Source organism: Aotus nancymaae, unplaced genomic scaffold, assembly GCF_030222135.1.
Source record: "Aotus nancymaae isolate 86718 unplaced genomic scaffold, 86718_ANA_hifiasm-v0.15.2.pri h1tg000057l, whole genome shotgun sequence".
Lineage (NCBI taxonomy): Eukaryota > Metazoa > Chordata > Mammalia > Primates > Aotidae > Aotus > Aotus nancymaae.
This window is the reverse complement of record NW_026988471.1, coordinates 58673261-58699721: the sequence shown is the minus strand read 5'-3', so window position 1 is coordinate 58699721 and position 26461 is coordinate 58673261. Positions and strand designations below refer to the sequence as shown.

Here is a 26461-nt window from a genome sequence, read left to right as displayed (position 1 = left end):
TGACAACATCCATAGAGAATCCTGGAACTCCTGCCATGGGGGATAGTGCTTTTCTTTCTCTCAGTGATAGAAAAAAAAGACTTTAGTTGCAAATTTCCCTGGAAGTTGCTGGTTAATTTCTATTCACACTAAGGCATAAGCAGTTGATAGCAAAGCCTTGATGAAAGAGATAAACAAAGGTGGCAGAGAGCAGGAGCCCCAGATGTACAATTAGGACAGTAACAGGGAGTAGCGGGGAGACCGGTAGGGGAATCTAGGTGTGATATGTAATTCTCTTCCTAAACATGACAATTCTGATCTAAGTCAGGGTCTGGTTGTGAGAAAGTCTCGATAAACATCATCAACAACAAAAATAGAGGTGGTAATGGAGGATACCTCGCTCATCCTGTATACACTGTCACTGAGGAAGGGCATTTGGCTTCAGTCCCTTCTTTGGCCTGGGTACTCAGGGAGGAAATGCCCTAGTTATATGGGATGTGGGGAGCAACAGTACCTAGGATTAGAGTCCCAGGTTCCTCCTGCATTCCTACTGGCTCCTCTCCCATATACCTTAAGTGGATTTGCTTTCTTCTAATTTATCATTAGCACTGGCTTTATCCCTCCCACACTAGGTTGGGGTAGAGCCTCTGTGAGGAAGTGATCTCACCTACTTCCTGCTCAGGCTGGATGCCTGGGTTTTGTATATTTGTGATGGGGGGCAGGAGGGATAAGCCTGGAGCTTATCTTATTACTTACTACTAAGAGTCCTTATTTAAGGAAATAAATACAATATGAAGAGTCTAGGAACTGCGTGTACCTTGGAAAAGAAGTACATTTTCTACTAGGGTAGTATAGATTATGTAGATTTTGACCAATGTATATTATATGCATTGGTATGTATAGTGCAAGGGCCGTAGATTGTGGGTTTCTGGAGTCTATTACAACTTTAGAGTTTCATGTATTATATTTACTGATACAGATATGTATGTGTATTAATGAAGTATATATTTTTAATTATATAACTATAATCTTTTCAAGAAAGGCATTTTTAAAAATAACAAGAACTAAAAAGATTTTGCATTTTATATTTGAAAGTCGTTTTATATAAGTGAATTCACAAATTAGAAAAATAATTCTTTATTAGGTCATGAGTTCTAAATTGTGACTCTGAAAATATGGTCACTACAGATGTGCTTATTGTTCTTCTTTCTTGAGTCTAAATGCCAGAAACCAAATAACGTATAAAGATAAATCTGGCCAAACTGGTTATTCATCTCCCTGGAAAGACCAGGTCCCTCCTCACAGCTTTCCTCATTTCTTTCCATTTGCTTTATGTTGTTTTACTTTGCTGAGTGCAGACCAACTTATTTGTGTTTAAAACAAAGAGAGAAATACAGTTAGAATTATTCTGAGCAAAAATATATGTATTTCCTCTATACAGAGGAAACCTGTCAACTTGAATGTGTATTATTATATAGGAGTTCCACTCCATGCAAATCTTTCTTGTAATTCTTGAAGTGATTTACCAAGGTTATGTTTTCAAGAGATTGTTAGATCAGTTTGATCATCTCTGTTCAAACAGAAGAAAAGAAAAGCTCATTCAAATGACTGAGTTTTAATCAAAATAGGTCTTTACTCAGATATTGCCCCCTCGGAGTTGTCTTCACAGACCTTACTTAAGTTGCATAACCCTCCACCCTGCACATACTTTCTGTCTTCTTTTCTGAGCTTCATTTGTCTTCAGAGTACAGCCCCATTTGGTCTACTATAGATCTTAATCATTTGCTTGTTGCCTTTCCCTCCAACCCCCAACTGCCCACCACACATATGATGTCAACTTTATGAAGGCAAGAGGTTTTGTCTGTTTTAGTCACTGAGCCTCCAGGGCCTAGAATAGCATAGGATATATAGTAGGCAATCAAAATCAAATATATCAAAAATAAAATAAAAATATTATTTAATAAAATATATATTTATTTTTAAATATATATTTTTAAAAAATTATATTTATTTAATATTTATTTAATAAAAATATTAATTTAATAAAATTTAATTTTATTATTTAATAATTTTATTTAATAAAAATGGAATACACGGATTTAATTTATCAAGCTGTTTTTCTTAGTATATAACATAAACTTAGATATGAGTAATTAGCCAAAATTATTCTTTTGTGTTCTCTCTCTCTTCTTGTCTTAACCTTTTTGGTCATTTTCTTTTCCATGTGTTGCTCCTTTAATAATCTGTGTGACACCAAAATGTGGGGCAAGACACGAAAAATGTATCATTTAAGTTATTCTACCTCACGTAGACCAAGAAGCTGGTGGTATCAGAAAAATTTTCACCTTCCAACTGGTTGTTCCAGCTCTCTGAGGACATCACTTCTGTTCTATGCACTGTCATTTAGCCTTCATGGATTTCTAGCCTGAGAATTTGATCACAGAACACTTGACACATTCCCCAGAGTAAAAGAACTTAGGTGGGCAGCATCAGGCTGCCATACTGGAGCGTTGAGGCCTGAAGCCTGCAAGCGCTGAATTCGCCAAAGTTTGCCATCTGTTGCCCCTCTGTGACACAAACACAATTTATATTAGACATAGCTACTGACCATCAATAGGCACTAAAAGCCTAGTCACCATGTGTATCTCATCCATCTTTTGTTTCTGGCAGGGAGAGAAGAAGGGGGAGAATGAAGGAAGAAATGATATGCTGAATAATGCTTGCATCAGTGTAACTGAGTACACTTCGGCTTTTTGCTCCAGGCTTTTTTTTTTTTCCTAACCCTGCATGAAGCATCTTCACGTCTTTACTTTCCTTCCCTCTTTGGCTTTCTTTTTGGATGAAGAAACATGCCTTACACCTGCTGGTATGTTTTTATGAGATATTTGGGATTTTCTAGGGCCTTCCCCAGAGGTGACTGTGTTTTGGTGGTGAGTGAATAATGCAAAACAGTCTACAGGCTGTATGCACTGAGTAATCACTGGGAATTCTTCAAAATGATCTCAGGTTGGTAAAATTTTCCACAGAAAATAATAATAACAGTAACAATAGCAGCAACAGCAACAATAAACAAGATATGCCCTGTATGCTTCCACCTAATTATTAGCTAATAATGCATAATTATGAATAATTCCACTCTTTAAATGCAGATTCTAAATAGCAATAACCATTTATTTTATGTTTTCACGTTATTTTCCTGAACGTCCTTTATGTCAATTATGTGTTTTCAGGCACATCTGATTGTGCTCTGCTGTGGTTGCGATGGTTTGGTAATTGTACATTAAAAAAAACAACAACACGTGTTTAGTATAAAAATTAATTATGTTAAGCATTCCTACTAATTTTGCCAGGCAAAAAAAAATGGCATCCCACAAATTTTCAGCATAAAGTGGGTGGCCAGCCTACTTAGGAGCTTTATGATCTGTGGCTGGGTTTTGTGAGTGAGCTCTGTCAAGGCGGTTTTCTCAGAACTGGAGACGGAATGCAGTGGACGGCAGTCTGCCCCTGTTCAGTTCCTTGTGTTCCCTTAAAATTTGTCTCTGGCCTCCATCTAATCAACCACTTCCCAATTACGATTACAATAACAGTGCCTAAAATATCATTGTGAAATGTTGCTGCAATCCAAATTGACAGAGCGCCTGGCAGCAAGCTGGACAGTCAAGGAGCAGCTTCCTTCCTTTGGTTTGGTCATCTTTTTAAGGGGTTGATCCCTGGTAATAATGAAGAAAAGCATTAGATATGCTATAGAAATCCATATGCTATAGAAAATCCATGGGAGCAAAAAGGGGGCTTGGGGAGGGGAAGAAAGGAGGGGCAAAACCAGGAGGATTTGGATGAAAAAAAAAAGTCTGCTCAATAGTGCAATCTTTTGGGAATATTTTCTTATGATGCATTAAAAACATCTTATTCTTAAAACAATTTTCTGCTCCTGTAACTCAAAATAGCATTCAGTAAGGGGGAGGGGAAACGTAGCAATTAGTTGGCTTTATTTCTGAGGTTTTATTACTTTGATTTTTTTATTTAATCAGCCACAAATACAACTACCAGCAGACGGTGACTTTTCCCTGAAATGTGCTTCCTGCCCAGAACAGTGGCTTGTGATTGTAGATTAATGTTAATGAAACATGAAAAGGCAGGCCCTTTTTAGGAAATTTGTTATTAACAAATAAAGACTTGGTAACATTTAGAATCACACCAGAATCACACCATCGGAAATATGGCTGGAGCAGATCCTATAGCCAGCCCGCCCTGCTCAATGACAAATGTGTTTACGTCTCTTAAAAGTTATGACTTGATATAGATGAGGTGACTTCCTACTTTTCTCATTCATGTTCAATTCACAAACATAAAGAGACTCTGAGCCATTAGGGAAGCTTTCATTTTGGCCGAGGAAGGATGAAATGATAGTGATAGTGGCTTTCATAGCAGAAAATAATTGTATACTTTTCTTATTATTATTTTTGGCAAGGCACGCACATTTCAGCTTTCCAATGTATTACATCATTACATTGTATAATGCATCATAATGATAGAGTGAATAGAGATGAAGAAATGCCAGCGTCTGCTGCAAGTTTAAAGAGAGACATTGCATGATTTTCATCTGGGGAGGCTGCTGTTCAACGAAGTGTTTTCTGAGATGAAACAAAGCTGCCTTCCCACTTGGCATTCACATTAATTGTGGGCTTGCCAACCGGCCAGTTTCATTGGTGTATAAATTAGTGGGGAATAATTCCACTTGTCTCAAAAACCAGAATATCTGAGGAATGCTTCCTGAGATGGTTTCTTATTTGTTTTTCTTTGGTTTGCCCTCGGCTCCTAGAAAACCTCCAGGATCTGCTGAACACACACAAAAAAAGGTTCTGCCCTGGCATGCCTGTGTGAGAGGTAATGGCTATCATTAGATCAAATAGAAGTTTTATTATTTTCAACAGCGCATTTTTGAGATATATTAAAATAAACCATTTTTCAAATCCTCATTATTGTAAAATGAAAGTCCACTGAGGTCCCCAGAGAGAAAATTTAAACGTACGGATTTCTATTAATAACAATAATAGGAAATGTTAGTTGAGAGTCAGCGATGGTCTAGGAGTTGCCATTTGGGATATGTTAGTGGGATGCTAAGATAGATGACTATGAAGGAAAAAAATTTATTTAGTTCACTTTCTGTTATATTTATTTGTCATTGCAGTGTGGGATAAATGCTTTCTCAGTGACTAAATTTTTTTTTTTTAATAATCCAAATTTAGCTAAACCTATTTGACACTGCCTTCTAAAGTGTCCTGTATTTCTTAGTCCTACAACAGGCAATTACAAGGACTATAAATATGGAGTCCCAGGACTTTCAATGACCCTTTAACCTTCTGCAATCACAATTAACTGAATCTTAAACTTTCACTTTTTCATTCCGTAATTGTGAGCTGGTTGTGCACTTTGTATTGTGATGGCACCAGGGAGAGAAAGGTGAAAAAGCAGACCTGGACCCTCTGTCCTCACAGCTTACAGTCTAGAGGTGGGTATTTCATCACACCAAAGCAACAAAAACAAAAACGGCAAAACCCTGACACTTCTTGCTGTACTGGGGTTTTCACATTTGCATCAATATTATTCTAATAGTCGCTTTTTGTTGGACCAATCAGCCTTGAACTTACTGAGTTCAAGGCCAAACTGATCTTAATATTTGTTGTGTAGCTTTAAGCCTTGGCAGAAAATGAAAAATAAAAAATAAAAAAAAGCCACATTAAACCAGTTAGTTGGAGGTGAAATGCATGGCTGTTTCCACTGTCAGTTATTTATTTGGGCATTTATTTTGGCCCAAAGATACCCAGATTTTTTGTCTTTTAGATAATGAAATACTTTGGGTTTTCTCCATTCATGCAGTACAAGGTTTACATAACCAAATAAAATGGAGATGTATTTAGTTATTAAGAAAAATTGGATTCCTTAGTTAGTTACCTAGCTAGTTAGTCTGTCATTTTGAGTGTGTGACTATATGTGCCTGTGTACACACACATTATAGCTGCCAAGTGCTTTATATTTTATTTTAAAAAAAGTTTTAAAATACATTACCTTGTTTGCAGAGTGGCTAAAATCATGGGCCTTGGAGTCATATCAATAAATATGCTTGGATTCAAATAGTGGCTCCACCATGTAGTTACCAAGTGACCTTAAATTCTGTAAGCCTCAGTGGACTCCTTATAAAATAAGGGTAACAGCCATTTTGCAGGTTTGCAATGACAGTAGGTGAGCTAATCCATTAAAATAGCTTATAGGAAACAATGAATGGTAGCTAATATTTTTGTTGTTTTATAAAATAATTTTTAACCCTTATTAGAACTTAAAGAAGCAGCTTACTAATATCTCACTAGATCCTCCTATTTATTTTTATCTCTACATGGCTGTAAAGGCATTCTCCCTTTCCTAGAGTTCCTACTTTTTTTCCTCCAATTAAGTATTTTCTACCCATTTCTTCAAGCTCAGTTAAATACTTCTTTCCTGACTTTAGTACTTCAGTGACATACATTGTTCCATAACAAGTATTTATTTATCCCCCTGTATGCCAGTGCTGTTTTAAATGCTGGAAGTACAGTGATATTAATAAAAGGTGAGACTCTAGTCCCTGCCACCATGTAGCTTACATTGTATCAGAGGAAGTAAACTTTCCACAAATATGCTAAGGTAAGTTTTTACTTCATGTTGGGGGAAGTGCTTAGAAAGTGAAATACAGGGTATGAGGAAAGCATATTCCCAGGGACTGCTATGGTCTGGGGTTGGAAAGATTTCCTTCAGGAGGAGTATTGAGTTGAGACCTAAAAGTAATGAGGACTAACCCAAGGGAAGAGGATGGGGCAGGGTGGGGAGAGAATCTAACAGATTCTCCACCTATGCAGCACCCTGAGGAGCATGCAACCTGCTTTCTAGGAGCTTCTGGTTTAGGGGACACCTTTCCTGACCACTCTTGTGAATAGCAAGTTGCCTTTCCTTCACGTTCCAGGAATGCTCACTGTCAGAACTATTTATCTGACTTCTTTCCAAATGTGCCTTGTTTATTCATCCATTCATTTATTCAACAAACATTGATAGAACATCTAGCGAAATCTCAAGTAAAGAAAACTTAGGTGTTCTACATGCCATTTATATAACCATTGTTTGTTTGTTTGTTTGTTTTGAGACAGAGCCTCATTCTGTTGCCTAGGCTGGAGTGCAGTGGCATGATCTTGGCTCACTGCAACGTGTGCCTCCCAGGTTAAGTAATTCTCCTGCCTCAGCCTTTAGAGTAGCTGGGACTACAGGCATATTCCACTGCACCTGGCTAATTTTTGTATTTTTAGTAGAGACTGAGTTTCATCATGTTGGCCAGGCTGCTCTCGAACTCCTGACCTCAGGTGATCTGCCCGTGTTGGCCTGCCGAAGTACTGGGATTACAGGTGTGAGCCACTGTGCCTGGCCATAACCAAATATTTTTGAGATATATTTTTATAACTCTAGATCTGGTGGTGTTTACTACATTACAGCCCTAATAGTAGAGACATGTCTTTCATCCTTGCTGCCCTCTTTGGTGACTCACACCATACTTGGCACTCAGTAGATGTCAGTGACCCCCTGTGACCCCTGTGCTGATCCCTCACATGGCCATTATCTGCTGTACTTTTAAAAACCCCTGGCAACGTCTTGCAATGTTGAATGTTTCTAGCCTAACAAAAAACATAATTAGGAAGGTAAATCTGCTGAAGCTGAAACAAATCATTTAATTCATTCCACAAGCCAAATGGAAAATGATTTTGAGATTATCCACCGTATTGGGTTATCTGCTCTACTGCTCTGTACCATTAGCTCAGGCAGTTGGGAATTGCTTGCAATTCACAAAGAAGCAGATTGTGTTTGGTTTGCGTTGGCTGTGTACCCTCCTCTGAAGTGGCTGCAAGTCCTCTCCAATTCAGCGAAGGCAGCCAGTCAGGGTGGCCACTAAGCCAAGTTGCTTTCTCTCATGGTGGTGCTTCTGTGCAGTGTGGAGCACACATGCACACGTGTGTGTGCCTGCCTTCTTCCATCTAATTCCCCATCAGCTGAAGGTGGTGCCTGGTAGCCACTTACTCATTTAAAGTTTGGGGTGAAACAGAGCTTCTTGTTAACTTTTCACCTTTCTTAGAGGTAAAAGTGATTTGATACTGACCTATCTAGGGTCATTATCCTTTCACAAGAGGTAAATAATGCCTTTGTTTTTCAGAGGTTTTGGAGCAGCATCCCAGCCATTCAGAAGCTTCCTTGTCCACAGGGGAGGGTGAGGTGCTGAGCATTTTAGCAGTTGCATTTACTCAGCTGCTCTCACAGAGTTCAGAGGTCTGCTCTAAGATCTCTTTCAGCTTCCTTGGCTTTTGAAAGACTGTATGTCTAATATGAAAGAATAGGGTAGTCCCATCATGAGACACTTCTCTCAAGGTTTGGGGAAACCTCCCCTTAGATCACCTTACCTTAATTCAATGATCACATTGAAAGGGAACAATTGATAAAAGCCATGTTTGTGAAAGGTGCAGTTTGAAGGTAACTGGGATGCAAAGTGGCAGTTTTAAAGAGGGTTCAGATGTCTATTTGCAAAACCTGGGAATTAGTCCTTTAGATTTATAACAAAGAAGATGAGAAGCATACTGATGGATGAGTAGATAGGCAGATAGATGATTATTAGGTGCATAAGAAGTGGTTTTCCTTTATGGGCTTGCTTCTGGTATAGCTAGCGAATTATTTAGATAGTCTTAAAGGATTTTTTCCATCACATTTGCTCTAGGAGTCTGAGGTTCCGTTCTGTCCTTTAGAGTCTGAGGCCCCTTTCTGTCCTTCAGAGTGGTGGTATCACTGGTGATTTGCAGGCCTGGCTGTACCTGTGAGGCCAGTATGGGCTATTCTGGTGAGTCTCCTGTTAGACCAACAGAGGCAGACCCAGGCACTGGCAGTTGTCGTGCTTTATTAGGAAGGCTGATTATGTGGTTGGCTACATGTTCTCAGAATGTAGGTAGGCTAAAGCCTTGGGGAGAAACAAGTCAATAAAAAGAAAACACCTGACTCAAAGCAGGTTATTTAAATTTGCAGGCAATTTGCTAATATCACAGTACAATGATGCTTTTCTTATGCTAACCTAGATAGAATAAAAGACAACTTAGAGTGTCTCATTAAAAGCACCATAACTTTTATATCAAAAATATTGCTGCAATCTAAATGCAGGATTATCCCATCTACATTAGCATACTTTGATAAAAGCATGAGAAAGGCCTTGAACCTATAAATCTAGCATGATGATAGGGTGGCATCCCACAATGTAAACTATCACCTAGACTTTTTGCTCAGGGAGAACTCTCAAGCTATTTTTTTTAATGGTCTTTAATAATCTCTAATAGCACTGAGGAATACTATCTACATAAGCTGTGGTAGCAATTCCCTTCCATGCATCTTTTCTCCACCCCTATGCTGCTACTTAAAAGTTGGCTAAAAAGGTAAGGGCATGTGGTAACAACCAGTAAGAAGCCAGGACTCTCAGCCATACAACCACAAAGAACTGAATTCAGCCAGTGACCAGGTGAACTCTAAAAGAGGACCCCAATCTCACATCTCTGACTGACCCTGTGGCTGCAGCCCCATGAAACCCTAAGTAGAGAACTGAACTAATGTGCTCACGCCCCTGACCTGCAGAAACTGTGAAATAATTAATGTAGACTATTTTAAGGCACCAAATTTGTGGTAATTTGTTAGATAGCAACAAAAAACTAAGGCAACTATACTCTTTATAAAATATTCCATCATAAAACTTTTAAATGGAAAAGTCCCTGGGCACTCTTGTAGGAGTCAATGTATCAGCATAAAGTTGCAGCTTACACACAATTTCTGGCCTATAAGCATGACAGCATCGGGGTGTCATGCTCAACTGAGTGAGTACTCCTGTTGCCACTTGATTGCCTCTACCTCCAAGGAAGACCTTCGAAGGTGGAACTGTATTGTGTCTACCCCATAGCATCCCTGCTGTTCCTGGCCCCCTTTTCAGTTGTCTTAGCACAGAGAGATTTGATCCAAGTAGGAATTATTAGCCCTAATGTGCCTATGGGGAGGTGTGGATGATGACAATTCCCCTTTCCCTACTAACAGCCCTCTAACCCTCCTGGAATTTTAACTAAAGCTGCACACTGAGAATCTACAGGGTTATCCAGGCAGACTTTCATGCTGGTCCTTTCCTGTTTTGCCCCAGGGAGAATCTGGCCAACTATATATTCATTGCTATTTTCCCCATTATTTATTACTTAGACAGAATAGCATGATTAATTATTGATCATAGACCAGTAACTGATTAAAGTGTGGTACTGATCAGCAGTCAAAAGTCATTTGTTTCCAGGCATTCATAGTTCCTGCATAGAGAGTGGCAGAACAATACTCTCTCTTTTCAGTGCATAAAATATAACACCTGTGGATGGGCTGTAGTAAGCCAGCAACAGAGCCCTTCAACCATACTTTGTCTTAATAAATGTGAAATAATGATTTGCCAAAAGAGAGAAACTGGAAGATTTACATGTAGAGAATACAATGTGAAATATAATGGGAGGATTCTAATTAGAATTGTTTCTCATAGACTAAATGCTTTGCTGAAGAGAAACTCACTAGGAATAGCTCTTTACCATCTGGGAAGCATATCGCATTTTGTCTCATTCTTACGTTATTTCTGGGTTTATTCTCGTTCTCCACCTTTTCCTCAATCTCTCCTTCCCTTCCTTCTTCCCCTGTTTCCTGCTTCTTTTCCTCTTTCCTTCTCTCCCTTCTTTTTTTGTTTTTTATTGGATGATGTATGTCAGAAGTTGGCAAACTATAGCCCAAGGTCAAATCTGGCCTACTACCTGGTTTTGTAAGTAAAGTTTTGGATTGCAACCAGGCCCATTCATTTTCATATTGTCTATAGGTGCTTTTGTACTACAACAGACGCTGAGTAGTTACAACAAGACCATAGTATCCACAAAGCCTGAAAGGTGTACTAGCTGGCCCTTTATAGAAGCATGCTTGCTGACTCCTATTCTATGTGCCAGGTACTAGGGACACAGTGAATAAGACACAGTCACTGTCCTCAGTGGCTTCAGAGTTTTATATGAGTATCTAATTATACCATGCTGTGAAGGGTAAGATGATGGTCATCTGAATGAAGTACTGTGGGAACCAGGCAACAAATATTATTATGTATTTAGGATGTGGAATTAGAGGACACCATCTCAGTGAAGGTAATGTTTGAGCTGAGAGTTTCCTGGCAGTTTGGAAGTGGAGAAAAAGAATCAGGACTTGAATCTTATAGCACAAATATCTTCTTTCAGCCTAGACAAAATACCAAATCGAAAGTTACAATTCCTTTTTTGGAGGTATACATTTTATTTTTCCTGGCCAGTACCACAGTTATTTCTGAGTCTTCTACTGCAGTGACGTTAGCATTTGAAGCATGTGTGCTTCAAGAGAGGTGTCCCTGCAGTTCTGGTTTTGAGCCCCCACCTCTATCTGAACTTGACTGGAAGCTAAGTTCATTCAAAACTAGCAAGCATTATGGTTTCTTTTCTCTCTCGTAAAATATTGTTCAAGCTCAAAGTCAGCAGTTCACTTCAAGAGCCTGGTTTTTGAAACCTGGGATGCTTTCCAGACCAAGCCAAAACAAAAACCCAATTAGGAAAATCAAGTAAAGACCAGAAGCCACCATGTCAGATTCATGAGCTCTTTCCCTCAAAGCAGAAAGTGAAACTGGTACCAGTTTGCGCTCTACAAAAAGGAAAACAGAAGAATATGCAAATCATTTGAAAATCACTTTGAAAAAAATCTGGGCAGCAAGACTTTGCCCAAAAAATAGTAAAATCCACCAGAATAAGTCAAACCACCAGACTTAATCTCCCAATTATTAACATGTCAATTCTTACGTGAGAAGAGTTTAATCCAAAATTCTATGGCAAAAGAAAGTTCTCTTTATGGAATGTGAAGTGAATGATGGCTGAGTGAGGGACTCATTTTGACTTTTAAATTTGTGTATCAACTCTGGAATCTCCTCCCTGGAGTTGTTAGGTTCTTTAAGAAGACACTGTAGATGCTTTGACACACCTAGGAAGTGATGGTGTCAAGTAACAAGCCAGGATTTGAGTAAGCCGAGCCTGTGTTTGAATTCCCCAGTTGCCATTTCCATGGCCTTAAGTCATCTAACTTCTCCTGACCCTGAGGTATTCATCTGCTAAATGAGGATAGTAATACTGATATCATGTGGCAATTGTGAGATTGCCATGACGTAATACAAATAAAACAGTACCATGCCTGGCACAAAGCAGGTGATTAATAAAGTAGCTATTTTTATTTTTAGGTTAATATTATAGTCACCTGATTTTCCAGGAGGTGTTGGGTATGGTAGAGAATGACTTGGACTATAAAGCTCATACTTTTGCCCACACATATTTAGAATGTGCTCACTGAATCAATTAAAGTTAGAATGGCTCTAACTAAGCAATTTGTGAGTGCAAATTTCTGAATGTCTGCCTGAAGAATGGATAACAGAAAGGATAATGGAATCTTCAGAAGACAAGTCGTCTATTTACTCAACATCCATTGAATAAGCATCAATGTATTAGATACTGGGCAATGGCTTGGGAAACAAAGATAAATAAAATACTATTCTTGGCTCAAAATTTTATAGTCTAGTTCCTCTATGAAGATGTTACCAGAAGACAAATTCTGTGTGAAAGTACTATAGTGGAGTCTATAGGATTCAGATGGCAGCAAGGGGACAAGGAAGGCCTCATGGAAGAAGAAACTACTGAGCTGAAATTCAAAGAATGAGCAGGTGTTTTTCAGGTAGACAGGCAAGGGGAGGACATGCCAGGCAGAAAGAACAATGCAAAAAGACACCAAGGCATGGAAGACTATAGTTAATTCAGTACATGTAGGAGATAGTGGAGACAAGATGCAGCTGAATAGGTGGCCTGAGCCTTATATATCCCATAAAACATTTGGTTTGAATCTTGTAGATGAGGGGAGCCATTAAGAAATTTGGAGCGGATGAGTCACCTGGCCCTATATGCTTGTTAGAAAGATAATCTGGCTGGCAGTGTGCAGGACTAAGTGGAGGCAGGGAAGAAGAGAGATAGATCAGTTATGAGCCTATTGCAAATACTCAGGCAAGAGAGGATGAGGTTCTGACATAGGGTTGTGGTAGTAAAGAGGAAAAGAAGAAAAGTCATGTGAGTGATGCTGAGAAGTTAGGAACTGATACAATTGATAGGAGCTGATTATTATTTGAGTTTAGGTGTGCAGATCCTGCACAACATTGACAGAAATTTGATGCGTGCATCTGAGAACTCCTGTGATTTGAGGTGGGATGTAGACCACAGCATGAACTCTTGTTGGTTTCATCTGGGAGACCAATGTTGTCTCACTCATATTAGCTCCTTGAGACTCTAAATGGACAAGAGACTCCCTTCAGGGTCAAGCCTTGTTGATTAATATGTGGTTGCATCACCTACAGTGGGTCAGCCTAAGTTAAGGTTAAGGAGCACACACCATTTGTGGACCTTAGTTTGTCATCAAAAAGGAATAGCCTGATCATCAAAAATGAATGTGTCACACATTTTCTACAAATTCTAGCTTCTTAGAAACTCTAAATAAAAACTTCAATCTCTCAGAGGTCATATTTAAATATCATACTAATCACAATTATTCAACCCTTCATCTACTCATCCATACATCTGTCCATCCACCATTGATTATCTCTGGCTAGCCACAAGAGCCACCAGACAGTTTTAACAGATCCAAATCAATTTACCAAGCATGCCTTCTCTTTTGTCAAATATAAAATCTACAAAGTCTACTTGTTTGAGACTTTCTTTTATAATGCAAATCTTATGTTTGTTAATATCCAGTATGCAATTTTATAAATGTAACATAAGCATTTTGTATATAAAAGATTTGTGTGTGTGTGTGCATGCACAATAACAGAATACTTTTTTAAAGGGTGCTTCCTAATGAGGTAATTACTATGAACATATATTTTTGGTATATGTGTGTGTGTATAAATATGAATATATTTACATGTGTATATATATGTATATATATTGTCTCTAAATCTTAACATATGCTAATCTCCATAGCACATGTAATATTAACAGAAAATTTGGTAATACTTTAAATGTCCTATCATTGTGAATTCATTTTATATTCATTGTAATAGCATTGATCAAAATGAATTCATTTGATATTCATGTAGATGTCACACGTACTTCCATAGGTGTTTCATTGTAAATTAGCATTTCTCAGAGGACACTTAAAATAAGTGTTACTGAAAGTCCTCATTACACATATTGCCAAGATTAGTACATTAAGGATCATGTACTTACACAGTACTAATGCATTTCTGCCACTTAAAATACTACATTACCCATTTCTGATATCTAGCAAATATCTAAGGCAATTTTGAGAATTACTGACATCTAAAAAAAGTTGTACTTTTATGATTAAGCAGGTTGCCTATATTTTGCTCTTTTTTTTTTTAAACTAAAGTTCTGTTGGATACTGAAGATTAAAAGTGAAATGTATATGATGACAACAACGGCATTTTAATGACTTTGGTACAGTCAGGCACCCAATGAAAGTAGAACTTTATCTATTTTTTTTTGACAAATTACCTTATTAAAAAATCAAGTGAAGTTAAGAATTTGTGGACTAGAAAATAAATTTGCCAAAAACATTGATGTATCATTTTTGAGCTTGACTTATCTCAAAAGCTAAAAACAAACATACAAGCAAATGAAGGACCATTTATCTTTGCTGTGTATGACCTCCTTTTAAAGTTTCTTATTATTGTTTCAGGCAGAAATTTTGTTGAGATCATCATGGATGTTGGGAAGGAATGGCAATGACTCACCCAGGTGGCATCTGGCTGCGGGAGAGTCAAGTAGGTCGAGAGAGTGTTCTTAGTCCTTCTCAACTGCCTGAGAATTCTGATAGAGAAAGGTGTGGTGAGGGGCACATAAGTGGCAACAGACTTGCACATCAACTAGACTAAGGTTTGGGATTTACCAGGATATTCTGAGTGCTTGTTAGGATGTCTGTCATATAGTTAGAGTCATGCTTTAAAAAGATACAAAATATGCTTTCAAGAATAGGGTTTCCAAGTTCACTGTTGGTGGGAATGCAAAATGGTACAGCCACTATGAAAAACAGTATGGTGGTTCCTCAAAACATTAAAAATAGAGCTGCCACATGGTCTAGCAATTCTACTTTTGGGTATTTATTCAAAAGAGCTGAAATCAGGATCTCTGCACTCCCATGTTCACTGTAGCACTATTCACAATAGCCAGGATGTAGGAACAACCTAAATGTCCATGAACAGATGACTGGATAAAGAAACTGTGGCATATACATACAATGGAATATTATTCAGGCTTTAAAAAGACATTCTGCAATATGCAACAACATGGGTGGATCTTGAGAACATTATGCTAAGTGAAATAAGCCAATGACAGAAGGACAAATACCGAGGAATATGAGAAATCTAACATAGTCAAATTCATAGGATCAAAGAGTGAAATGATGGTTTCCAGGGGCTCAAGGGAGAGGAAAATGGGGCCTTGTTAATCAAGGGGCCTAAATTTCAATTTAAGTGCGATAATAAGTTCTAGAGATCCACTGTATAACATTGTACCTATAGTTAACAATATAGTATTGCACAATTAAAAATTTGTTAAAGGGGTAGATCTCATGTTGTGTTCTTATGACAACTTAACTTTTTAAAAAGAATCGAGGTTCCCAGTTAAAAGCTGGGCACTAAGGGCTTTAGAGTCACACATGGGAAAACCCTTAGTGCTTCTAGGACACACTGATCATCATCAATTGTAGCTCTGAAGTTCTTTTACATCTTAGATTCATTTATTTTTACCTTCTTCTCTGCAAGGATGGTCTATTTGCTGTCTACACCTGTTACCACGTTGAAGGGCTGTTCCTGAAATGGACTTTCTCCCTTCAGCCACGCTGTCAGGAGACATCACCTTATTGAGTGTTGACTCAGTGGGAGCCAAATTTTCAGCAGGCTACCAACTCACACCTGCAGAATTTGCCCGGCACATCCGTTTTGCAAACACACAAAATGGGTAATTGGGCACACAAATGCCTATTTGCGTTGCAATTTGGCATTTGTATACACAGTGATGAATTTTTTCATGTGCAAATGTGGGGGATGCAAGTACAAAATGGATGTTCTCAAGCAGGAAGGGTGCCTTTAAAAACATATATCTTTTCAAAAACCTTCTAGAAATTTGAGGAGCACCAGGAAAATAGTTAGGTAGATGGATATATTTCCCTTCCCACTCCTCACCTCTCTCCCCCATTCAGGTAAAGTCCTGATACAACACATTTCATTAGTTACTTTTTGAAGATGGGCTACCTTTTTCTCAAATAGGCAAAGAGACATCCCAAGTATTTTCCCCTATAACAAAGGACTTACCTAAAGTGTCATGGAGTCAACTAATAAATGTTAATACTTTAGCTCTAAGGAAATATAAGGACTTTGTGGATTCTTTTTTTTTTTTTTTTGAGACAGAGTTTCGCTCTTGTTACCCAGGCTGGAGTGCAATGGCGCGACCTCGGCTCACCGCAACCTCCGCCTCCTGGGTTCAGGCAATTCTCCTGCCTCAGCTTCCTGAGTAGCTGGGATTACAGGCATGCGCCACCATGCCCAGCTAATTTTTTTGTATTTTTTAGTAGAGACGGGGTTTCACCATGTTGACCAGGATGGTCTCGATCTCTTGACCTCGTGATCCACCCGCCTCGGCCTCCCAAAGTGCTGGGATTACAGGCTTGAGCCACCGCGCCCGGATACTTAGAGTGTTTGGCTTGTTTGATTTGCTGCGGGGTTCCTTGAAGAGCTTGGGGCCTGTGTACAAGGCCACTGAGGCCACGGAAGACGCTGCCGACGCGGTCTCCCAGTCTCGGTCTGTGCTCCGGCTCAGGTTCCGGCTCAGTATGGGGAAGGCTTCCATGGATTCCACTCGCTGAGAGGGCGTGCCCCCGGAATGAACGCTCTCTTGGGTTCCGTCGTCGCCGCCGAGGCCAATGACAGGCTGGAGCCTGACTGAATCCAGCTCAAGTTATCAGGGGTGGAGAAGCACTTGGTGCCCGAGTCGCTGCAGGACTCTTCCCGGTGCACCGACTTTGGCCGCGGCTTCTTGGGCTTGCCGAGCCCCTGCTCCTCTAAGATCTGCTGCTGCTTCCTCCGCAGGTTCTCCTGCTTGATGAGCTCGAGCCACGCCTTCTCTTCCTCCTTCCGGACCCGGTCTTCCTCAGCTTTGCGCCGGGCTTCATCGCGCTTGAGCTCCACCTCAGCTTCTAGCTGCTGCTTGCGCACGCGGGCCTCCTCGGCCTTGCGCTCCTGCTTCAGGAGGAAGGCCGCCCGCTTCTTGGCAAGCTCATCTTCTGCTTTCTGTTCATCCTTGAAGAAGAAGCCGACCCCCGGCTTCTGGTCGCCTTCGCTGATGAGATCCGCCGAACCATCGAGGCTTGCCAGCTCCCCGTCCTCATCAGGGGCCTTCAGGTCAGAGAGGTCCACTTCAGTGAGGCTGGCCCTGCTCCTCAGGGGCTCCTCCACGGGGACGCTCTCTTTTCCCGAGATGTCTGAGGAGCCAGGCCCTGCCTCCTTCACACTCGCATCCAGAACTTCTTTGAGGCTCATCTGCTCCAACAGAATGTTGGCGTCTTTGGAAGAAGACAGAGTAAGTGTCCGCTGGTTGTTTTCATTATGGAGCCTGTAACTGTCAAAGAGACACTTCCTCTGACGGTCACCGCTGGGCTCTGGGGCGCCTTCCAGGCTGGGATCTGTGGGGGTCCGAGGGTGGCTGCTGGCAGGGAAGGGTCTCAAGTGCGGGAGCGTCTCTACACTGGGCGTCGGGGTTTTACTTCCGGAGGAGCCCTGTGGCCTGTCTTTCGGGACCTTAAGCTCTGCCGGCCTTCCGGAACAGGAAGTGTCATATGCTGGTTTTGAGGTGCATTGTCCTATTTGGTATTGAAGTTACGCACACATACACGCAGAAACATTTGGCACCATAGATTTTTGTAACTAACTGGAATGGTGCAGAACAAAATGATGATGGCACTTGCACAGGGAATGGCTGTAGAGCTTTGAGGTGTCCCACATGTCCAGTTCACTCTCTGGTTTCTTTGTCCCTTCTCTCTGCCCTTGGCCCTTTGAGCCTCAGGGCTGCTCACTCAAATCTCATATTGTTTAGCAGGGCTCAGGAAAGGAAGCCAGGAGCACCTAAGGTATCCAAGCCTATGGCCCAGGACTCTGCCCTCCTTTGCAAGCCACTCATCTGTGTCTGCCTATTGTCCCTGGCTCTGGGCCTGGCTTCATACATTTGAGTCCTTAGCATCTTCTGCGAGTCCTTATCATTTTCTGAGAAGCCCCTCTGGGCTCTGTGTACTGGCTTTCCTGTTCTATTGCAGCTACACCTCCTTCTTTTGGCATGCCTGTGATGCTCCTTAGAATCTGCTTCTAGGAGGGACTGACCTACGACCAAGAAATGATTCATACATGAATTTCGTTTGCCCAAAACTATGGGTCTCAACCAAGGCTTTGTCCCCGTCTCCCTACTCTTTCCTCCGAACATTCTCACCCTTTCTGAACTCACGTGCGCTTATGACTTCTAACATTGCCCGTAGTCTGGCCTACACCACCAAACTATGTTTGTACAGTTTCATTGTGCTTTAATGAGCTCTAATTTAACATGCCTACAACTAGATCTGGATTTATTTTCTGTCTTCTCCTCCCAGGGTTTGACTTGCCATCCCAGTTTCTTCTCTCTAGTCTTTTCATCCCCATCAGTGCTTTTCTTATCTCTTCAACTCTCATCCCAAGGTCCATCAGGTCATGCTGAGACATCTTTTGCAATGTCTCTTGGGTTCTAAGCCTTTTACTTTACTACAGATACAGCTGTCTGGTCCTCTTATGTCTGAATGGTGGTATTTACTGTCTGAGATGTCTCTTGCTTGGCTACTGTTTCATTAAATGCTCTGCTTACCACGACATTCATCTAATTATGAGCTAGAATGATTCCATGTTAACAGATCAAATTCCAACTTCCCATCATGACTTTCAAAGTGGGTCATTTGATATGGATTGGCTGTGTCCCCACCCAAACCTCATCTCAAATTATAGTTTTCATAATTCCCATCTGGTGGGAGGTACTTGAATCATGGGGTGGTTACCCCCATATTGTTTTCGTGATAGTGAGTGAGCTCTCACGAGGTCTGATGGTTTTATAAGGGGCCTTTCCTCCTTTATTCAGCACTCATTCTCTCTCTCCTGCCACCATGTGAAGAAAGACATGTTCGCATCCCCTTCTGCCATGATTATAAGTTTCCTGAGGCTTCCCCAGCCATGCACAACTATTTCAACTAAACCTCTTTCCTTTATAAATTACCCAGTCTTGGGTAATTCTTCATAGCACCGTGAGAATGGACTAATACAATATTCAACATTATATCCCACAGTAATCATGGAAACTTCTTAGGACAAATTTTTCACTCCAGGCAGACTTTTCTGTTCATATTCCCCTGTATGCTCCTCCCTTACCTACCTCTGTGCCTTTTTCTGTTTGGATTTCCCAATCTGGAATGTTTTCTGCCTCCTATTTATTTAAATCTTCAAACAACTGTGAAGGCTCCCACAAATTCTAGCATTTTTAAATCAACTATTTAAAGTTACCACAGCCCAATACAAGTATTGCTTATTCTAAATCCTACAGATTGGGGAAGCTTTACACCAGTAGCCCTACATGAATCGCGCAGTTCCTGGAATTAGTTTTTTGGGTCTCACACTAGACTGGAAGTTCCTCAAGGAAAGTCACTATGCTTTGCAATACACACAATGTTATATCTTTTGCAATACTCAGCAAGGTGCCAGTCATGTAGAAAATGTGTGCTTAATACTTCTTGGCTTTGTCTTCACATCATGGAGGGGCTAGAGGTTAGAAGAGAAAGCTGAAGAGTTAGTGGCTGGGGGAGAGTCATGAAGCTCCATTAAATATTCTTTATTTACAAAGCTGCCAGCACACCGGGTTATTATTATTATTTTATATAACTCCAGATCCTCCCCTTTCCTCCTCCTCCGGAGTAACAAGGGCCTAATAGGCTTCATGTGTAAGTGCCTATTTTTATTAAAGACAAGTGTAATCTTTTGTAGACCAAATGTCCCTATCATAAATGCTAACAGAGAAAAATATTAGGACTCATTTATTTATGAACCTGTTAATAATGAGGTGCAGTTATGAAAAAAAGGCTTCCTCAGCAAAAGCTCCTGAACAAACAATGCACACTGGGGGAAAAGGAGCTAGTTAGCCTTCTTGACTTAGATAAAGCTGTGGAGAAATGACAAGTGCCAGTAATTAGCACAGCCTCTTCAACAAGATAACCCTATACATCTTTGTCTATTTCAATCACCAAAGACTCCGATTCAGTGTAAAATTAAACCTTGGATGCCATCAATTTCTGTTAACCTCTTTATATTGTTCTGTGTTCATGCCTATGTGATAGATAGATTTTGTCATTTTATTAAATGGTGACATCTCTACAGACACGTGACCTAAAAATCTGTTTGCTCCTTTGCAAAGTATTCTTAATCATCTCCTGCTATGTTTCCCAATGAGGGGACAAGATTTATTCCTGCATCCCATTGGCAAACTCCTAGTCTGTAAGAACTTGACACTTCCGTTTATTAGGGCTACCTTGCATTTAGCAGCTTACCTAAAACCTGCATTCCCCCAAATAATCTAGGTAGAAGACCTGTCAAGACTAGGTATAAGATTCTGGTTCAAGCTGTTTAGTATATTTATGTACCCATTTTTAAAAGTGCGATTTGAAGCATATTGCCCCATATATATTTATTTCCTTCTCTTACCCAATACAACCTGCTATTTTAGAGGGTCCTGACTACCTACAGCTTCAGCGGTTACTTTTTATCTTGGCTCTTTGAAATTTTATTGCTTAGTATTCTTTGTGGCCAATGGCTTTTTAAAAAATTAATTAATTCATTATTGCAAGGAATCACAATAAAGATTATCATCCAAATTGGAAAAATAATTAGAAATTATAAGATATCACAGTTTGACCTTGAGGTCCAGGTTTATACACAGTATTCTTGTGCAGACGCGTGATGGAGCCAGCAGAACCAATCAGTATAGAGGTTTTTAAGCTGTCCTGCCAGGTTCATGAATGAGAGAAGCCTCTGATCAGGGCACAGGGAAACATCACTTAACTTAGAAGAAAAATGTACAGAGCTATTTCTATCTTGACACGCTCTAAGTTCCTACTTCCTTTCAGGACGTTTTTCTTCCAAATTTTATTTCTTTATGATATTTACTACCATTTAATTTGCCCCGGTCTGCATTTTTTCTTCTCCTCTTGCTAGAACCTCACTTCCCTGATTGAGTAACATTTCTGTTTTCATGGTTTTTTTTTTTCCCCTCATCTTTTCTTACCTATGTTGCCTTGCTCTCGCAAGCACTCTCTCTCTCTCTTTTATTGAGGAGACAACATAACTAACATACTTAGTCCCCTTTGGTGGGAAATGTGCCAAAATTCAGCTTCTGTAAACTTCTCCTCACTTTGAGCCTTAATTACAATGAGTCCCTGGGAAGTATTACAAGCTATCATTTAAATATGTATTTACACAACATTTTAAAGCACACATTATTTAGCCAGTAGAGCAAAACAGCTCACAACAAGTAAATGGAATAAAGCACATTTAGATGCTGCTTAAAAGCACAGGTTTGCTTTGCGGCAAATAGTGAGGGAGCCTTTGAGACAGGTGCTGTTTATCAAGGGGACTCTGCTCCAGGCCTTCTACCTTGTAGTGACTGTCTTTCATGACCTGGGGCATCCCACTGTGGGTTAGACGGGAAAGACCACTGAGTGAAAATCATTCTGATCTTTAAATCTGTGAAGGTTTCAGTAGTTAAAAAGGGAGGTAGTGATGTAGGGGAAGGAGAGACAGAAAGAAAATTAGAAAGTAAGCAAGAAGAAAGGAAAATTAGAAGAAAAGGACACTGACATTTTGGAAACAAAGAAAATCTACCTAGGTAGTTATTTTGAGCTAAAAAGAGGTACAGATCTTCCTGGACAAGATGCACAAAAATATGCTCTTTGCCTCTAAGTAGCTATGACTGGGGCTGTTTGGGTTGGTTATTAGGCAGCCCCCAGAAAGGCTGATCATGAACAAAAACCCAGAGGCAGCACAGGTGTGAATTTTATTTGAAAGCTCCATCAACACACCAAACAACAACAAAAGGAGCAATTTGGTTTTTAGAGAGTATTACTGTCCAAATTGCACCCCTAGATATTGAAAAGTTTACAAATTCCATGCACCCAGTCATATTCCAGTTTTCCTTTGCTCAGTTCTGGCTCTTCCCATTATCTGTTACTTTTCATGCTCCCTGCCTAGAACCCCCCAGCCCTGGGCAAAGTCTCTGAGATGTGCCTGTCATTTCTGCAACGCCTTCCTGTGTTTACTTTGCCTCCCACTTTTCCTCCTTTGTGGCTTAAGCTTTTACACTCTTTCCCAGGCACGTTACAACTTCTCAGGTGTGTTCTGAGCCCCACACCTTCCCTATTAGAGAGGGGGAGAGAGAGAGAGCGAGCCAGAGAGCGAGTGAGAGCTCATGTGGTTTAATTTTCATTATTTTTAGGTGTTAAGTTTTAGATTAGCATACTATGTCTTAAACTACTGTATTAGAATGCTGCTTGACTCACTTCCAAATTGAAGACCTTTTAAAAAAATTGAAGCAGTCCAATAATTTTAAATCACTCTACACTGTGCATTGCAATTTAAAATTATTGGAGTGCTTCAAATTTTTATAAGCCCTTGAATTTGGAAGTGATCAAGGTTCTAGGCATACTCAGTGTAGAGCAATTTAAAATTATAAGAGCTGTCAAATTTTTATATAAGCACTTCAGTTAGAAAAGGGATTCGGGTTCTGGGCATGTGCAGAGAAGAGCCATTTAAATTATTAAAAGTACTTCAATTTTTTTTCCCCAAGCACCTGATTTTGGAAGAGTTTTGGTTTGCGCAGCCCAAAGTGATAACTTCCTTTGAGAGAGTCTGTGTAAAGAGACTTTCAGTCTTTCAAATAGGGCCAGCACTGTGGGGATATGAGTAGGCAGCTGACTTTCTGGTGTGATCTGTAGGACATACCAGGAGAGCGTGTCCCCCGCCCCAGAGTCTTCTCAATGGCTTGACGTCTTGTCACATTGTAGTTCTTTTTTGGATAAAGGCATGTCCAGAAGGCCCCTGTTAAAATGCTAATCTCTTACATTAAATCACAGATACATTAATGGGATAAATTTATCATTGAAGGGGCTGGCCCTAGGGGACTGAAGACACGCAAACATTTTAGTAGTGAGGAGGGGAGAGATGGGTCTCTGACACCCACCGAGTCTCCTGGGGGCGTTCAGCTGTGGGCCTGGGCAGGCCGTAAGGGGGTCTCTTGATTTCTAAGGCTGTGGCTGAGAACATTCCTGGTGACGTGAGAGTAGGAAGTGGCCAAGAATGTAAAACTTTATCTGTGTCAATATTTTATTGAGTGCAGATCCCCACCCCGACTAAAACTAATCATTAAAGAAGGTGGATTCTCTGTTACTTTTAATGCTCATTTGCATTATGGCTTGCCCAAGATATCAATTTTCTCTTTTCTGAGAAGTGAAATATTATTCATCTGAAGCATTTTAAGGGGAGAATTGAAAGGAAGGTAGAATCAATAGGTTCAGGTTTAAGGTTGATTTTCCTTATTTCATCCTTTAGTTGGGAGTTTCCGTGATGTGAAGGAAAAAAAGGGGACAAATCTAACACAATGAAAATAATGTTACCCTTTCAAAGCTTTATTTACAACAAAGTGAAAGTAAGATACATGTTGTAAAATATAGATACTTCAGGACTGTAGTTTTTATTAATTTCTCATGTCAGTGAGGCTTGAGTACCCAGAATGTAACAATCATGTTGTCATGTGTGACCTTGCCATTGGAAAAATGTGGGTCCCCAAATTTCCTAGAGGGGGATGCCCTTAAATCAGGAAACTTTAACATTGAGAAATGACTCACTGATCTGAACTTCAGAGGAATGTTGATTTTCTTTGGGAGTTGAAACCCTGGTTGTTGCAGTGTGTGAAACATTTAATTTATCCAATGCCTCTGTGAATGCGTGGATGAAATTTCCCGCAGGGCTCCCCATACTTATCGTTTTTCCCTCTCAAGCACACACAGCCAAGGAAGTGGGCCAGCAGACACCAAGCTGCTCTGAGCCTCTCCCTCCTGGCCTGTGAACAAAAGACAAGCCCTCCTTCTTGCTTTTACTTTAGAAGTGGAGGTGGGGTGTAGGGGTAGGAGGTGCTGAACCAGTGTTTAGAAGGTTGAGATCATTTGACTTGGGAAACTGTAGTTCCTTAAAGAGTAACAAGAGGTTAGCATATGTCTATGGCTTTGTCAAAAGTCAGTGAACTCATCTATGGCCCACAGGAGGCTTGGTCGGAGGTCAGGAGGCTCTCCTTTGTCCAGACAGTGGGCACAGGACAGTGTCAGGTCCTGGCCCATCCTTGTCTCTCAGATGAGGGTGTGTGACCTCTTTCAGAGTCAGCAATGCAAGGACAACTTCCTGTTTTTTTAGACCAGATGAGTTTGAAGTTAAAATGTCATTCCTTAACATTAATCCAAAAGTTAACACATTAATAGATATATTAATTAATGAAATAACCATCTGTTTATTGAATATGAGTCATGGTGTTAGGTGCTAAAAGATACAAAGATAAATGAGATACAATTATTCTCAAGGAACAGCAGTAGAAAGACATGAGCAAATAGCTAGAATATAAGGTATTACACATAATATGTATTATACATGATAAAATGTATAATATATATTGCATGTTATTATTACTTTTTATGTTGGGCCTGATTTATTTCGGTATCCTCACATATAGCACAATTGTTTCACATGGTGTATTTGCTCAATAAATAAATACTGATTAAATGTGAAAAATAGAAAGGATATAAACCAAATACTTGCCATATGAAAAGAACTGGGAGCCCTTAAGAAACGCTGACCCTGCCTCATGCCTGTGATGCCAGCACTGTGGGAGGCTTAAGTGGGTGGATCCCTTGAGGCTGGGAGTTTGAGACCAGCCTGGGCAACACTGTGAAACTTTGGCTCTACCAAAACTACAAAAATTAGCCCAGCATGGTGGTGCATGCCTGTAATCCCAGCTACTCGAGAGGCTGAGGCAGGAAAATTGCTTGAATCCAGGAGGTGAAAGTTTCAGTGAGCCAAGATTGTGCCACTCCAACCTGGAGACAGAGCAAGACTCTGTCTCAAAAAAGAAAAAAAAGAAAAGAAAAAAGACTGACTCCCCTAGGGTCTCCTTCCCAGGCGTTCGCATTCTGATTTAATTGGAACAGATAGTTAACATTGGGAGGCGATGTACCAGGGGACATCAGGAGGGACCTATGAACTATAAACTGTGCTTGAAAATGGAGGTTGCTTCACAAAGGAGGCCGTGTTTGAGCCTGAAGGATGGGTTATAAGGTAGGCAGGTTTTGATGGAGGGCAGGGGCCAAGAAAATGGCATCCTTAGGAGAGGAAACAACAGGGGGAAGGGCACAGGCTGGAAAGGGCATAGTATGTTCTGGATGAGTCAAAGCCTGGGGTGGCCCTACCATCTACTGTCTGAGAAGGCATAGTAGGGAAAAAGAAGAGGCTGAAGCAATAGGTTGGGGTTAGACTGTGGAGGGACTAGTACGCTTCTCCAAAAAGTTTGAATTTATTTTACACACGCTGGGGAACCACTGGGTGTTTAGAAGCTGGCAAGTGGTGTGGTCAGATCTTTGTTTCAGGAAAGCACTGCAAAAAATAAACTGGATATAGGGAAAACTGGACAAAAGAAATGAAATTTGGAAGCTATAACTTTTGATAGAATAGATAAGGGAGGAGGCAAATTTGAGCTAGACCAATTTGGTTGGGGGCATTGAGGACAGAGTGGATTTAGGAGACATTTATGAGAGACCACCTTTAATACATGTGTTGGATGATTGTATAGTAAGGTTAAAGTCCACGGTGCAGGGAGTGAACCCAGAAAGAATACAAGATGGGGAGCAGGTTCTGAAAGAGGCAATGGTGTGGGCAAAAGAACAATATAGAGAGGCCTAGAGGAACTTTGGTAATATTCCTTCTGAAGTCATGAACCCTATCTTTCATTGCTTAGGCCTGTGTTTTTGGTTTTCCTTTTATCCCCATCACATAGAACAAGTACCCGTTTTGTTTAACAGTGTATATCAAATGCTAGCTCTCTAGTTTTGATCACCAGAGCTGCTGTTTAACTTATGGCTTCTAGAAGCAGGCCATTTGCAGCTCTTACACCTTCCTTAAAGAATGAAGGTTTTGAATAAAAGCCAGTCATAGAATTAAGTC

At 40.3% G+C, this 26461-nt stretch overlaps 1 protein-coding gene across 1 annotated transcript in view; it reads right to left on the bottom strand.

The window, feature by feature from the left end:
• Positions 1–18663, bottom strand: part of LOC105734336 (calmodulin-regulated spectrin-associated protein 1-like) — a 67812-nt gene extending 49149 nt beyond the window's left edge. Inside the window, 3 exon segments of the mRNA XM_064363782.1 lie at positions 16838–17042; positions 17045–18006; positions 18642–18663. Coding sequence (XP_064219852.1) covers positions 16838–17042; positions 17045–18006; positions 18642–18663 — 1189 coding nt within the window.
• Positions 18664–26461: the final 7798 nt, after the last annotated feature.